Source organism: Lates calcarifer, linkage group LG2, assembly GCF_001640805.2.
Source record: "Lates calcarifer isolate ASB-BC8 linkage group LG2, TLL_Latcal_v3, whole genome shotgun sequence".
In the NCBI taxonomy this organism is placed as follows: Eukaryota; Metazoa; Chordata; class Actinopteri; family Centropomidae; genus Lates; species Lates calcarifer.
The window spans coordinates 8959149-8971921 of NC_066834.1; the positions used below are offsets into that span (position 1 = coordinate 8959149).

The 12773-nt window shown below is 40.2% G+C and overlaps 1 protein-coding gene across 8 annotated transcripts in view; it reads left to right on the forward strand.

The window, feature by feature from the left end:
- The window catches only part of myo9aa (myosin IXAa), a 97466-nt gene that overhangs the window by 46212 nt on the left and 38481 nt on the right, over window positions 1-12773 (forward strand). For 7 of the 8 annotated variants that reach the window (XM_018683465.2, XM_051075054.1, XM_018683470.2 and 4 more), the window contains 6 exons: window positions 5002-5096; window positions 5187-5249; window positions 6441-6540; window positions 8699-8752; window positions 11888-11985; window positions 12428-12554. In XM_018683465.2, coding sequence (XP_018538981.1) covers window positions 5002-5096; window positions 5187-5249; window positions 6441-6540; window positions 8699-8752; window positions 11888-11985; window positions 12428-12554 — 537 coding nt within the window. The remainder of the gene's footprint in view (window positions 1-5001; window positions 5097-5186; window positions 5250-6440; window positions 6541-8698; window positions 8753-11887; window positions 11986-12427; window positions 12555-12773) is intronic. The other variant, XM_018683467.2, reaches the window with a different exon arrangement.

Genomic DNA, 12773 nt, shown 5'->3' on the forward strand with positions numbered 1-12773 from the left:
TGCCATGATACAGATATCCATAAAGGATTAATTCTAACAACTCCCCTGAGTTTTCCTCCACTGACAATCATCAGATCCCAATTTTAACCTAATAACAACCAAGCTCACATATGTCCATTGCTCTTACTGCATGTAAGAGAAAAGCCTCTTAAATGTTTTATGCTGACAGTTAACTGTGTACACATCCTAACTCAGACTCATTTTAGAGGGCTGTTTTGACAGAAGCAGCCGCTGCCAGAACCCACATCCCACCGTGCTTTCACTGAGCTGGGAACCATGACTGCAGACCCCCCCTGTGATTAAACAACCACAGTGACCACAGTCCACTCTGACCGCCATGACCTTAGGTGTGAGATTACAAGGGGCATGGTTACTAGTTAGCCTCTGGAGAGCGTCATCTGCCCACACACACAGTGACATAACCATGATACATGCTGGACTCAGTCACTTGCTCTTTCACTTCATTGTTGACATCCTGTCCACACACTGTGGTGAATGAGTCGGCCTGGAGAAAAGCTCGGGAAGAGGATATGAATCCTCAGGGGGTTAAATGAGCAATACTTCTTTGAAGACATTGAATCACACGGAACAATTTGTTGGAGTAATTTTCTCCATAGCTACTGTCAGAGAAGGAATGCTAAAAATTTGGTGACACTTTCCTAAATCAATTTGCCGTCAGTGAGTTAGAAGAATGCCTTTTTTATCTCATGGCCATTTTACTTAAGTAACTTTGAAGTTGAAGACAAAGCATTTCTCTGTGTAGTTTAGGACCATGCTGTCACATGATCTCTAAACACAACCCAGCATGGAAATTCATTTGTAACCCTAAGCATTTGATGACTTGCTTAAAGATTATCCCTTTGTGAGTTAAATCAAGCAGTCTTTTGTCTCCACTCTCCATCTGAGAGCCTAGCGTGACCCCTCCATCCATCTGAAACACTCCCAACTCCCTGCAGACTCGACCCAGGACAACAGTCTGTTTTTACTGTTTTCCCTCTCCTCTTCTCTCCTCTCCCCCTCTGTCCTCTGTAATGAAGTCATCGTCATATGATTAAATGTGTGTCTGCTCTGCGCTGCATGACTCAGAGCATACGATGGCAGATAAAGACCTAATTAGCTCACTACAGACCGAAGCATTAATAGAATTTGAACTGAATAACACAGTAAGGCGGTGCTGGAAGTCTAATTTATTTCTTAGAAGAGAACAAATAAGAAGCAGCCAACTTCCTTTTTATATTGTGACTTTCTTGTTGGAGATGATTCAGTACCTCATAGGCTACAAATAAAAAAACATTTTTTGGCAAAAGTACATGTACTGATTTGATATATGGGATATCAGGGGATATAAGTAAGTATGTATGAAAGTTATAGATGAAAGTTTAACTGAGAGAATGGGAATTTTTATCATGGTTTCCTATCAATTTGCCAGAAATTAGCAACATCTCGTCATTTTAGCAGATGAAAGCAATGGTCAACGCTGGCTATAAACCTGAAGCTGCTAGTTGTTTTATACTCTGGTCTTTGCTGCTGAGAAAGACAGAAGAGAGATAACTGATGTGTTATTGTCAGAGCTTTGCAAATGTTTCCACAGTGCAGTGAAATACTGTGTACTGTAGATCCTTAGGATGGGCTCGGGTCATCTCTAATCACAAAACCAACCAGCTACGTCGGGCCGAATGCATAAAACACCCCTTTAGCAAAGAGGAGTTAGTTGTAATGCCATAACAGGAAGTTTTGCACACGGGAGTGCATGAGGACTAGTTTGTAAGTGAGCAGAAAAGTCAAAATATATATCTTAATATTAGGAATAAAAATACAGACTTGACCAAACCTACATGACATATGGTGTTGATAAAGGCATACTTAGGCTCATCTGACAGGGCTGTAGGGGTACAGATATAAAACACTGGGAACCACTTCTATAGAGAGTAATAGATTCTAAATTGGAAAGAAAGTGCTGAATCATAATTGTATTGGTCACTGCCCTGATAGAAGGCATCAGAATGAAAATCAGGGGAGAAAAAATATGATTTGTGTGCCCCCAGGTAAAACCTGAGTTCACTTTCCCATTGATTGATATAAAACCACAAGTCAAAGCACTCCTAATTAAAAGGCTTTCTCACAGCGACCGCAGTATTCAACACATCTGAACAGTTTCTCCAGATGTTGACATGAGGACAGACCAAGTACTTCACTTGTGAAAACATAACATCAGCCTTGTGGCATCTCTTCTGTTTGTGCTGCTCCGAATGACTTTGACCGAGCCGGTTGTCAGACACATTACACCCAGAACACGCTGGCACCATCTCAACTCTGTCATTGGTCTGCCTTTGGCTCAGTCTGTGGTTCGTAGCCAAGAATAACAATGTTGACCTACTGGAGTGACTGAAGTGGTGCGAATCATGTCTGTACAAACAGCTCTGGTGAGTCTGTGAGTCTTTGTGTCCATCCGAAGGGGAAAAAAATCCATCCTCAAATACTTTTCTACCATTATATGAGTGAAATCTTATCAGTTATGTTGTCATGAAATGATGTGATTTTGTGTCGTAGTCTTCCCACTTCACCTCAACCTGCCCTGTTGACTTCAGCTCAAGTTAGTGACTTAGATCTCCCAGAATAACTTCTGACAACTCCCATGGGAGAAGGGGCAAGAACAAATTTGCATTGTTATGGGCTGTTTGTGTAGGTGGAAAGAGCAAGAACGCAGTAAAATAATGTTTGCAGTTGAGGACAAGTTACTGAAAGCACAGCTTGTCTTGTGGCTGCTCAGCATTCAGGTCTATTTGGGGTTACTTTAGGTGAAAAATGTCCATCTGAGTGATGTGTTTGTTTGCTGACATGTTACTTTAGATTGCTCTGTTGTTTTTCAGCAATGCTTCTGATGATGTAAGGCCAGTATAGTTGATGTTTCTGGCTATGTCTTTACTTATTCTTAGAAACTGAAATGCTGGAATTAGTCATGACACTGACTAACTAGTTTAGTGACCTAATAACAGCTGGCTCTCTCCAGTGACTTATTTAAGTTTATTTTGGATGCTTTTATGTGCTTAATTCCATACTGATTAAACCTTTCTTGAAAAGGTGGTATGAAACTCCATCCCCTCCAGACGTCTGTTATGTCAAAACGTCCCTCCTGTTGTGAGATTTGTGGCTTATTGCCGTTGATTTGGAGCTAGCCAAATTTAGAAAGAACACAAACTGTCGGCTGTAAAAATGTCCTCTTTAACTATGCATCTTTTTTACACAGACCAGGTGGATGAATACACACCGCTTGGACATAAATCAGCTCTCAGTATTTTAGTTGTTCCACATCCTGCTTCCTGTTGGCCCAACACGAAATGTTGAATGTCAAGCCATTTAACAAAAAACACTGAAAGGTCCGATATCTGACTTGTCTGACCTGAGTTCCTCACCCCGTCTGCGAGCAAGTTGTTGTTATTAGTGCTTGGTTTTTATTGGCTGTCCATTCAGGAAGCTCTCACTACTTAACGACGCTGAGTGATGGTACTCTGTCCTCGTCTGACCTGTAGTTCCTGAACCAGGCAGGTTAGCCAGTTCAGAGACAGATGGAGTGGTGAACAGAATACCAGCTCCTCTGGGAATATCGAATGCATCAAGCATCGCATTTTCAAACCCACATTTCTGGATGTGAAATTATACCATCACTGTTCCTCAGTTTGACCTTGCACGCTCTTTCTTTGTCCAGACAGCAGAGTTGAATATGTTTTTCCACAGTGTCTGCCCATTTTAATGATTTGTTCAGCTGGGTGAGTCATAAATGAAGGGCGAGTTCATTGCTGTGATCCAGTTGTTTGAGCCACAGTCTGCCAGTAGTACAGAGGCCAAAGTGTCCTGGGTTCGTCTGAGCCCTGATTCCCACAAGCATCTTAATGGTATGATGATCTTTGTCCACAGCCTTACAGTGTGCTGCTCTAATTCACTGTTCAATTTTCAGTTCACTTGCACATGGTTTCTAAGTAGTTTATCCTGATTTATTTACCTACAGCGGTGTGTTATTAATACATTAGACTTTTGCACACCCTTGGTGCATTATTCATTACCCTATGCATGTTTGCGACTGAAATCCATTTAAAACCATGAGTCAGCGGTCATTGACGAAACTTTGACGTGTTATTTGCGGTTGGAAAAAGAGAGCTTGTCCTGATTTTTTTCTTCCCTCTTGCTTTGCAGCAGTGCTGCAAGCCAATCATGGCCCACCCTGAAAACAAAACAGCATGATGTTTTTTGAAGTTCAAGTGAAATTCAGCGATGAACTTCTTGACTTCTTGCAGTTTCAGCTTCAAATTTGTGCATTCGGATTATCCCAAAGTCCCACAGTGTTGCCTATTAGCTTGGCATTAGCCTTCTCCTAGCATGCTTGCATGTTGCCGAGTGGTGCTGGTGAAGGGTGGGGTCAAAGAGGGGTGTTTTACCATTCCACAGACGCGAGACTCGGGGCGTTCTAAGTGATTCACTGAGGAATTTGTTTACTTGTGGTGGAGCTACAAATAACTGCAGGGTTTATATAGGGCGAAAAAACTACTTCCCCTCCAGGCAGCCATACAACATAAACAGAGCTGCGAGGGGAAATACTGGACCGTCTTATTAAAGCACAACCACTACACATGTTCCACACAGCCACATGGATCCCATTACTCACTGAGGAGCTTTTTTCCATCAGGCCCTGGCTCCTTCATCCTCATTCTGGCAATTTGTCTGACTCTGACTTAAATAGATCCTAAAACCATGTTATTAATCTGTCTCGGACTGATGTTGTTTGAAACTATGTAAGAGGAAAAGCCTGCTCTGCGCCATCCAGGCTGACAGCCTTTCAAGACAATGTTTGGCATGAGGCCAAAGTCTCTGTGTGCTTGACCCACAAACAAATTATCCACACCTAACATCGAGTCAGAGCTTGACCTCAAACGTCTGGTACTAACCTGTGTGCAAGATATGTAATATGTGGCCTCCTTTCCCACGTTTTCCTCTTTTCCCCTCCAGGCATTTGGGAATGCAAAGACGGCTCATAATAACAACTCAAGTCGCTTTGGCAAGTTCATTCAGGTGAACTACCAGGAGAGCGGCACTGTGAGAGGGTAAGGAACCAGAGACAATCATTTTTCATTTTCTTAAAAAACAGACAAAAACAAAATGATGTTTTGAACTCTTTTATTGTATTTTTTCAGAGCATACGTGGAGAAATACCTCCTAGAGAAGTCAAGGCTGGTCTATCAGGAGCACAATGAGCGGTGAGCAATTCCCAGAAAAGCACAGCTTTAATCATGATCCTATGAATGCCAAACTGAAGCACATGGTTTTGTTAAATAGGAGGTGACACTTCACTAATGAGCAATGAAGTTAAAAGTGCTGTTGTCAACTGTCAAATGTTGTCTCCAACAACTTCCTCAAAATGGGACATCATCTTATCAAGAGTCATACTGTCACTACATACACGATCTATGTGCCGCTCATGTGAAATGATTTTTCATAGTGCTTATTTCCATAATAAGCAGCAGAACCAACAATATTGTTTAGTATACAAGACTTGTAATACATTATATCAAGACTGATGTAAATATGGATGGTGTTTTTAAGGTCCCAAATACAGAAGGTTTGTCAGCAAACTAGGTTTTTGACAATTCTAACACAGTCTTATATGTTGAATCTGTTGAGTCTTACATGACATTTGAACTGCACTTTGCTTAAAACTTTCTTCACTAACTTGGAAAAAATGACGCTAGAAGCAAGTATAAAATAGCTGGAGTTTGCAAAAAAAAGTGCATTTGAATTAATTTAACTGAGAAAGTTGTTTGAGTTTGCCAAACTGTGAGTCATGAATTGAATTGAGGTCTAAGTGGGGGTGACACTAATGTGTTTGACTGCCTGGATGGATGGAGTGGTGAGGGTTAACCTCGCCATGGGGGGCTCACAGAGGGCCCCCTGCGTTAGCCATCTCTTACTGAGATGAATTGCTGACTCCAGGCTCATAAAAGCTTGTGTGTGTCTGTGTGTGTGTGCGTGCTCCGAGAGGACTCTTGGTTGCACAGCTGCTGTGCACTTTTGACCTCTAACCTCCAGCACACACATGTACATACACACTTATACACACAAACAAACTGAGCCATTATTACACTTTTTTCTAATGTTAGCTTTTGTTTTAGCCACTGTAGCATTGTGGCTTTAGGGAATTTAATATAAACCAATTAGCTTAATGTTTGTTACATTCTACTATTGTAGTTAAACATGCAGAGCTAATGTCTTCCATTACTTTTACTAACCATGAGCTAATTAACCATTTCAGGAAGCAAATATTTTTGTACTACATTTAAATGGTACTCTCACATAAAAACACACAAAAGACTAATTTTGATTAGTGAACAATAAATATTGCAGTTTAAATTTAACTAACCATCTTTTTTTTGTTCCTAACTTTTTTTTAGAAACTACCATGTGTTTTACTACCTGCTGGCAGGAGCGAGTGAAGACGAGAGGACAGCCTTTCACCTCAAGAAGCCTGAAGAATACCATTACCTCAGTCAGGTGAGAGCTTCAGCATCAGATACAATAAGATGTTTATTTAAAAGAAAAAATTAGTAAACCTGCCTGGTTTTGTCTGACATTAGCTGTTGTCAATTTCTCTTTGTGTTTTTATGTGTGTGTGTGAGTTCTGTCATGTGTTGTGATGTGTTTTCCGTAGTTTTCATGTACAGTTGCGAACGTTTGTGTGTGTATTAGTGTCGTCTGCTCGTCCTCAGACCCGAGGAAGCCAAGCACAGTTACCTCTGTGTCTCAGTGTCTGCAAACAGGAAAGAGAGAAACGAGGACACAAAGGAAACACATTCCACTGTTGGTGGCTTTCAACACCTATTATACAGTCCCTCTCCCTCTCTCTTTCACACACACAGACATGCAAGACCCTCACTTGTTTTCAAGAGACAAGCAAGAGTGTTTTAATTTGTTCGTCTGTTTGTGTTCACTTTTATTGTTATAACTGTGTGTGTGTGGGTTTCTCATACACTTTGTTTTCATGTACCCCTGAAACACTCACACATCCATGTCCCTACACTGCTGCTGACAAACACAAACAAAAAGAAAGACAGAGATGGTATTTGTCCCTTGTCTCTGTTGTGTGTGTTGCCCACAACAAAAACAGGTTTCACATAACCTTGAAGCAAAGCCACGATAATAAACACATACACACATATTCTGTGTGTGGATTGTGGATATTGTGTGAAACTTGTTGCATCTCTGCCCCTGAGCTTAGACAGTCACGCCATAACAGCCAGGAGACACCCCCCCTCCAAAATCCTTACGCCCACGTAGAGGAAAGCAGGGAATTCCTTCCATTCCTCCAGGCCACTGACGTGCACATACAAACACACATGCATATGCAAATACATACACACATTCTTGCACTCTGTTTATAGTCTCCTCCTCTCTTGTATCTCTCTTGCTTGTTCACTTTCTGCCTGTTCTGTGAAGTTTCACATAAAAAATTACAATCTTGCATCAGCTGGAGCTCTCCTTGCCATGAATTTGTTTACAAGCTACGTAAACACATTGCATTTATGGCTGTTTTTTTTCCCAGTCAAACATTTTTCACACCCTTGTCCTTAATCATAATTCATTCTACTTTTGCTTCGAGAACCCCACCTGTTGTTTTGCATCTTTTAAGTAGCCCAATAACCACAAATGTACATTTAACTGATTATTGTCCAAAGCAAGCCGTAAATTATTATGTTGATTTCCTGCTTTTGCAGAAACCATAAGATCTATTTTATTTCTGTTTTAACTACTGAATGAAAATTCTGTAGAGACGTGAAACTTACTTTAGTAATTTTATCCATCAGTTACCATGAAAAAATAGTGTCCTTAATTTACTTTTTTACTAGAGTTACATTAGTGTTATTTGGTACTGAAAGAAAAACCTTTGAAGTTGGTGCGTTAAAGGACACGCCGGGTCTCGTTCGTAGCAAAATGCTTTGCAGCGAAAACATATGATGCTAACAACTCAGACATGGATGTTGCAAGAAAAAAATGATTATGTGAATCTGAAAAATTATTATGACAGCAGATTCTGAACTCTCAGATGAAGCGGTCTTGTAAAAAATTCCTGGCTGCTTACAAAATGTAACACTATGCAATCAAGTAGTTACTCAAATTTAGATCAGAGGTTGCAAGTTTAATGTGTCTGCAAGTTGATTTTCCTACATTTATCTACATGAAGAGAAATCTATAGTTGGTGGAAACAAGAAATGAATCATAAAAACTCATGGTGTGCTTTTGGAAATGGTCAGATGTAATGTGACGTAAAACTAATTATTCACCCTGAATCCTTATTGTGCATGTGTGTTGCAGATCATCAGCTTTCATTCCACCCTCTGATCCTGCTGCAGTGTTCAATCATGACATGTGCTTATTGTTTAGTGTGTGTGAACAGTCAACAGTGTCTATATGCTTTTGAATGTTTGACTCATGCCTGATTGTGAACACTTGTTACTTGTCTGTGTCTGTATGTAATGAACTGAGCTGTAAAATTCAGCCATTGCTTGCAATTTAACAGCATGTCCTTCCATTGCTGTTAGTTGCACATAAATCTTGTTGTACATGTTTAAGCTTACGATATGTGTTGTCATTGGAATGCTGCTGTCTAAACCCTAACCTCGCCCCCCCATAAACTCTACCTTAACATTTCCAGATGACAAAGACAACCCACCAACCGCACTGGGACAGTTACTGTGAGAATGAACCGGTCAGTATCTGTGCCTCAGCCGTGTATGTACTGTCCGTGTGTCTGTACATGTTGGAGAAACTGCAGCGAGTAGATTTTCAGTCACCTGAGCACTTGCAGCTCAAGCCACACTCTCCCTGCACAGTTGCACACTCCTTCCCCGCCCCTCCTTTGCTTATTTTGTCGCTCTTTGGATATTTCCCGGTTTGGTTTTGGGTAGTGTTTATTTTAGCTTTGTTTGTTTTTGCTTTTCCCTGTTGCGCTGCTTCTCTGAGTTATGTTGGTATGTCTAGTCATATCCTGGCCACTGTAGCCTCGTGTGATGCTGAAACCTGTGTGAGGTTTTTTTTGATCATTGACATTGCAGTGTTTTCTAGCACTGAAGAAGAGGTCTCTGAATTCAAAATTACCCACATTAATTTCTGTTTGTAGTATTAAGTCTTTTTTATCAAGGATATAAAAATCTAAATAAAAATTTCAAATTTCAGTGTAATTACGTTGAACAGCATTCTTTGGCTGATGTGAGGCATTCATATTTTCCTTTCTCAGGCACTTCTGTGCTATTAAGTGCCAAGTGGGACATATCAGAGCTTTCTGAAGTTTCCCAGTTCTAATTAAGACTTGGATGTTGATGTGAATGCGGAAACTTGTAATCATGATAACGTCATAACTTCAAATAACTACTTTGGATTCGGAATAAGCCTACTGACATGTGTGAACCAACATGATCTGAGGCTGTTGGTGATCCCCGATCATTTGACCCCCTTGCCTTTCCTCTAAAAGGTCAAAGGGGAGACCTAGCAGATGTCTCTCTCTACCAGCTTACTCGTACACATGCAGCTCTCTGGGGGTCTTCTATATTAAGGAAAAAGCTGTGGTGAGGTACCTTCCATCCACAGTAGATGGCATGACTTCATGTTGAGACATTTTTGTTCACTCCTATACTCCATAATGATAACTGAAAGTTGACCTTTAAATATGGGATTTTGTCAGCAGTCCCTCTGGTCATTTACATCATATTTACTGACTAACATCTCTTATCAGAGGTGATTGACAAGTTAAGATAGACACCTGGGGGCAATCAAATCACCCCAGTTAATAAGGTCAATAAAAACAACCTTTATCCTGAACAAACAAGACATAACTCTCTTAGGTCGATCTCCATTAAATGTTATACTAGAGATAGTCATACTTACCTTATTGTACAATGAAATAACATAAAAGAAAGGATACATGTCAGGTGCTAAGAGAAAGAGAAGAGAAAGCAGGTTACTATTATGAACAGGCAAGTCAGGGGAGAAGCTCAGACCTTCGGGGAGAGTGCCACAGAGGACGAAGACACTCTGCTAACTGCTGCAGTAATAGGCCACAATGATTTGCAGCCACAAGATCTGTGTAAGTGTTTGAGCAGTGGGCTGAGTTTCAGACACAGACATGCTCCATTGTTAACCAGTGACTGAGCTACAGGATATTTACATGTTCACACCTCTGCTTGGTTGCCAAAGACACACCTTTACCTCTTTAGTCACTGGAACTGATTCAAATCACACTTGTCACTATGCAGTAGAAATACTGGGACTGGATGATGTCAGTGATCAAAAAAGTCTTATGTGATTTTTGTTGGGATTGTTTTGTTTTGTTTTGTTTTTGTGGTGGGCCTTAAGGTTTCTGTTTGCTAATACACGCATGTAACAGTTCACTTTGATTCTTAAGGTTCGGTTGATCAAATTGTTAAGTTTCCACTTTCTCTATCTCAGTAAGCTAACAGTTTTTTTAATACTGATAAATACTGTGAGATGCATTCTGTATTTTATGTACAATCTAACATTAGTAAATAGAAAAATACTATAGATATATAGTGACTTCAGAGTGACTTCAGTTTGATTATGATTATAATGATTTTTAATGTTGTTTTGTTTAATTTCCAAAAAAAACTTTAAAATAACTGTCAATGTTCCTGCTATAGAAATGTAACACTAGAGTCACTAACAGGTCACAGTGAGTTTCTGGCATGAAAGCAGAGAGTGAGGGAGGCAAGAAGGAGGCACGTTGGTGTGAGTGTGAGTCTCATGTTTGTCTTTCTGAGGACTCGGTATGTGATAATTATGGCAGCCTTAGTGGAATGAGCCCACGTAGCAAAGAGCAGAGCTCACATTACGGTGGGTGTATGTAGTAAAAGACCATGCAGTTATGTAGTTACATCAAAGAATGTGGTCCTAGTCTGGGAAAAAGATCTTCCTCTCATCATAAATAACTAATCCAGATCTAGATTTTTTTTTAATTAGCTCTGCCTCATCTAGCTACAACATTAATGTTGCTTACACGACAATATACATTATATTTTTTGATACTTAATTTTGTTTTGCTGCTAATAAATCCATATATCTACCTGAGTGGAAGTCTGAATTCAGGACTTTTACTTGTAATAGGCTATTTTTAGATTATGATGCTTAGGAAGTTTTTTTTGTTTTGTTTTGTTTTTTTGGCTACATTCAAGCTATTAAACTTAAGAACAAGCTGTCCACAGGCTATTTAGTGTGTGTTTAAGTCTTTGTTAGGCTGAATGTCTGTTCACATGCACTGTATTACATGTGCTGCATAAAAATTAGCGCCTGCACGCATTGCTGTTATTATGTCAAAACAAACTCTCCTTTCTGTTTAAGTTGCCATCCATCTCTCAAACAGAGGCAAACCCATAAATTGCTGCTCTTCTCAGCTTTTTTGCCAGCTTGCCAAATTTCTGTGGATTGGTTTAAAGGAGGAAGCCAGACTAGATTTTCCACTACATGAGCAGAACCTGCACACGCTGCTGCTCACCAGACGCTCTGCACCATCAGACTGGAGTGTTGCTGTTTTGTTTGACCCCCAAGCTTCTTAATGATAGCTTATTTTAGCATGAGTCATTCAATTTGCCTCCTTCAGGCCACTGCTGTTTTTTGTTTCAGCTGCAAAGTAAACTGAGAAACTATTTTAAGTATCTTTGCTAGACACTCTGTAAACATTAAAAACATTTGGACACCGTGTATGTCAACAGTCTTTAGTAAGTCCTTCTAAACTTCATAGCGACTTGTCATTAGCTCTTTTGGCTCCCAGGCCGCTGTGTCGTAACAGCTGCTGTGAGCCTGACAACACCAGCTCTCTGCTTTTTCTTGACAGGACTGCTTCACCGTTGAAGGAGAGGACCTGAAGCATGACTTTGAGAGGCTTCAGCTGGCCATGGAGATGGTGGGCTTTCTTCCTGCCACGCGCAAACAGTGAGTGACACACATGCAACCGCAATGAGTGTGTGATAAGATAAAAGCTGAATAGTCCCAGTGACAGTTTTGTTTTGCAGATAAGAAAGGAGCATTACCCACAGTACAACAGTAGATGCACAAATACCCATAAATACATCATCTGTTGGCAAATGGTTAATTTGTCTACGCTATTACCCTTTTATACTCAACACCTTTCACTCTGTCATTACATTTAGCTGCTATCACACTTACAAACTGTACTTACTCCGCCATGTCTGCCACTATTTCGAGTTATCATCACTTGATGTTCCACAAGCATTCACTTTAATCAGTATTTCAATCACATTTGTGCTAATAAAATCAAAGAATTCCATAGATTAAGAGTAACTGCACTACAGATACTTCCACACTTTGTTTCCACTGCGGCGTCTCTTAAACTTTTCCTTAACTGTTTGTGTAGGATCTTCTCCCTGCTGTCAGCCATCCTTCACCTTGGCAACATTTGCTACAAGAGGAAAACCTACAGGGACGACTCAATAGACATCTGTAACCCAGAGGTGCTGCCTGTCGTCTCTGAACTGCTGGAGGTACTGCAAAACAATGCTACTGGGAGTTTTTAACATGACGTGACTGCTCTGACTGCATTTCTTATTTTTTTCACCAGCAGTACAAAATAAAACAACGAAAAATAGACTTTTCACAATGTCACATTTACATAATATGACACATGTTAAGATAAAATAAAACATAGTACCATGTTTTAAATACAGGCGTCTTTTGTAACTGGCAGATTCAAATGATTTTGC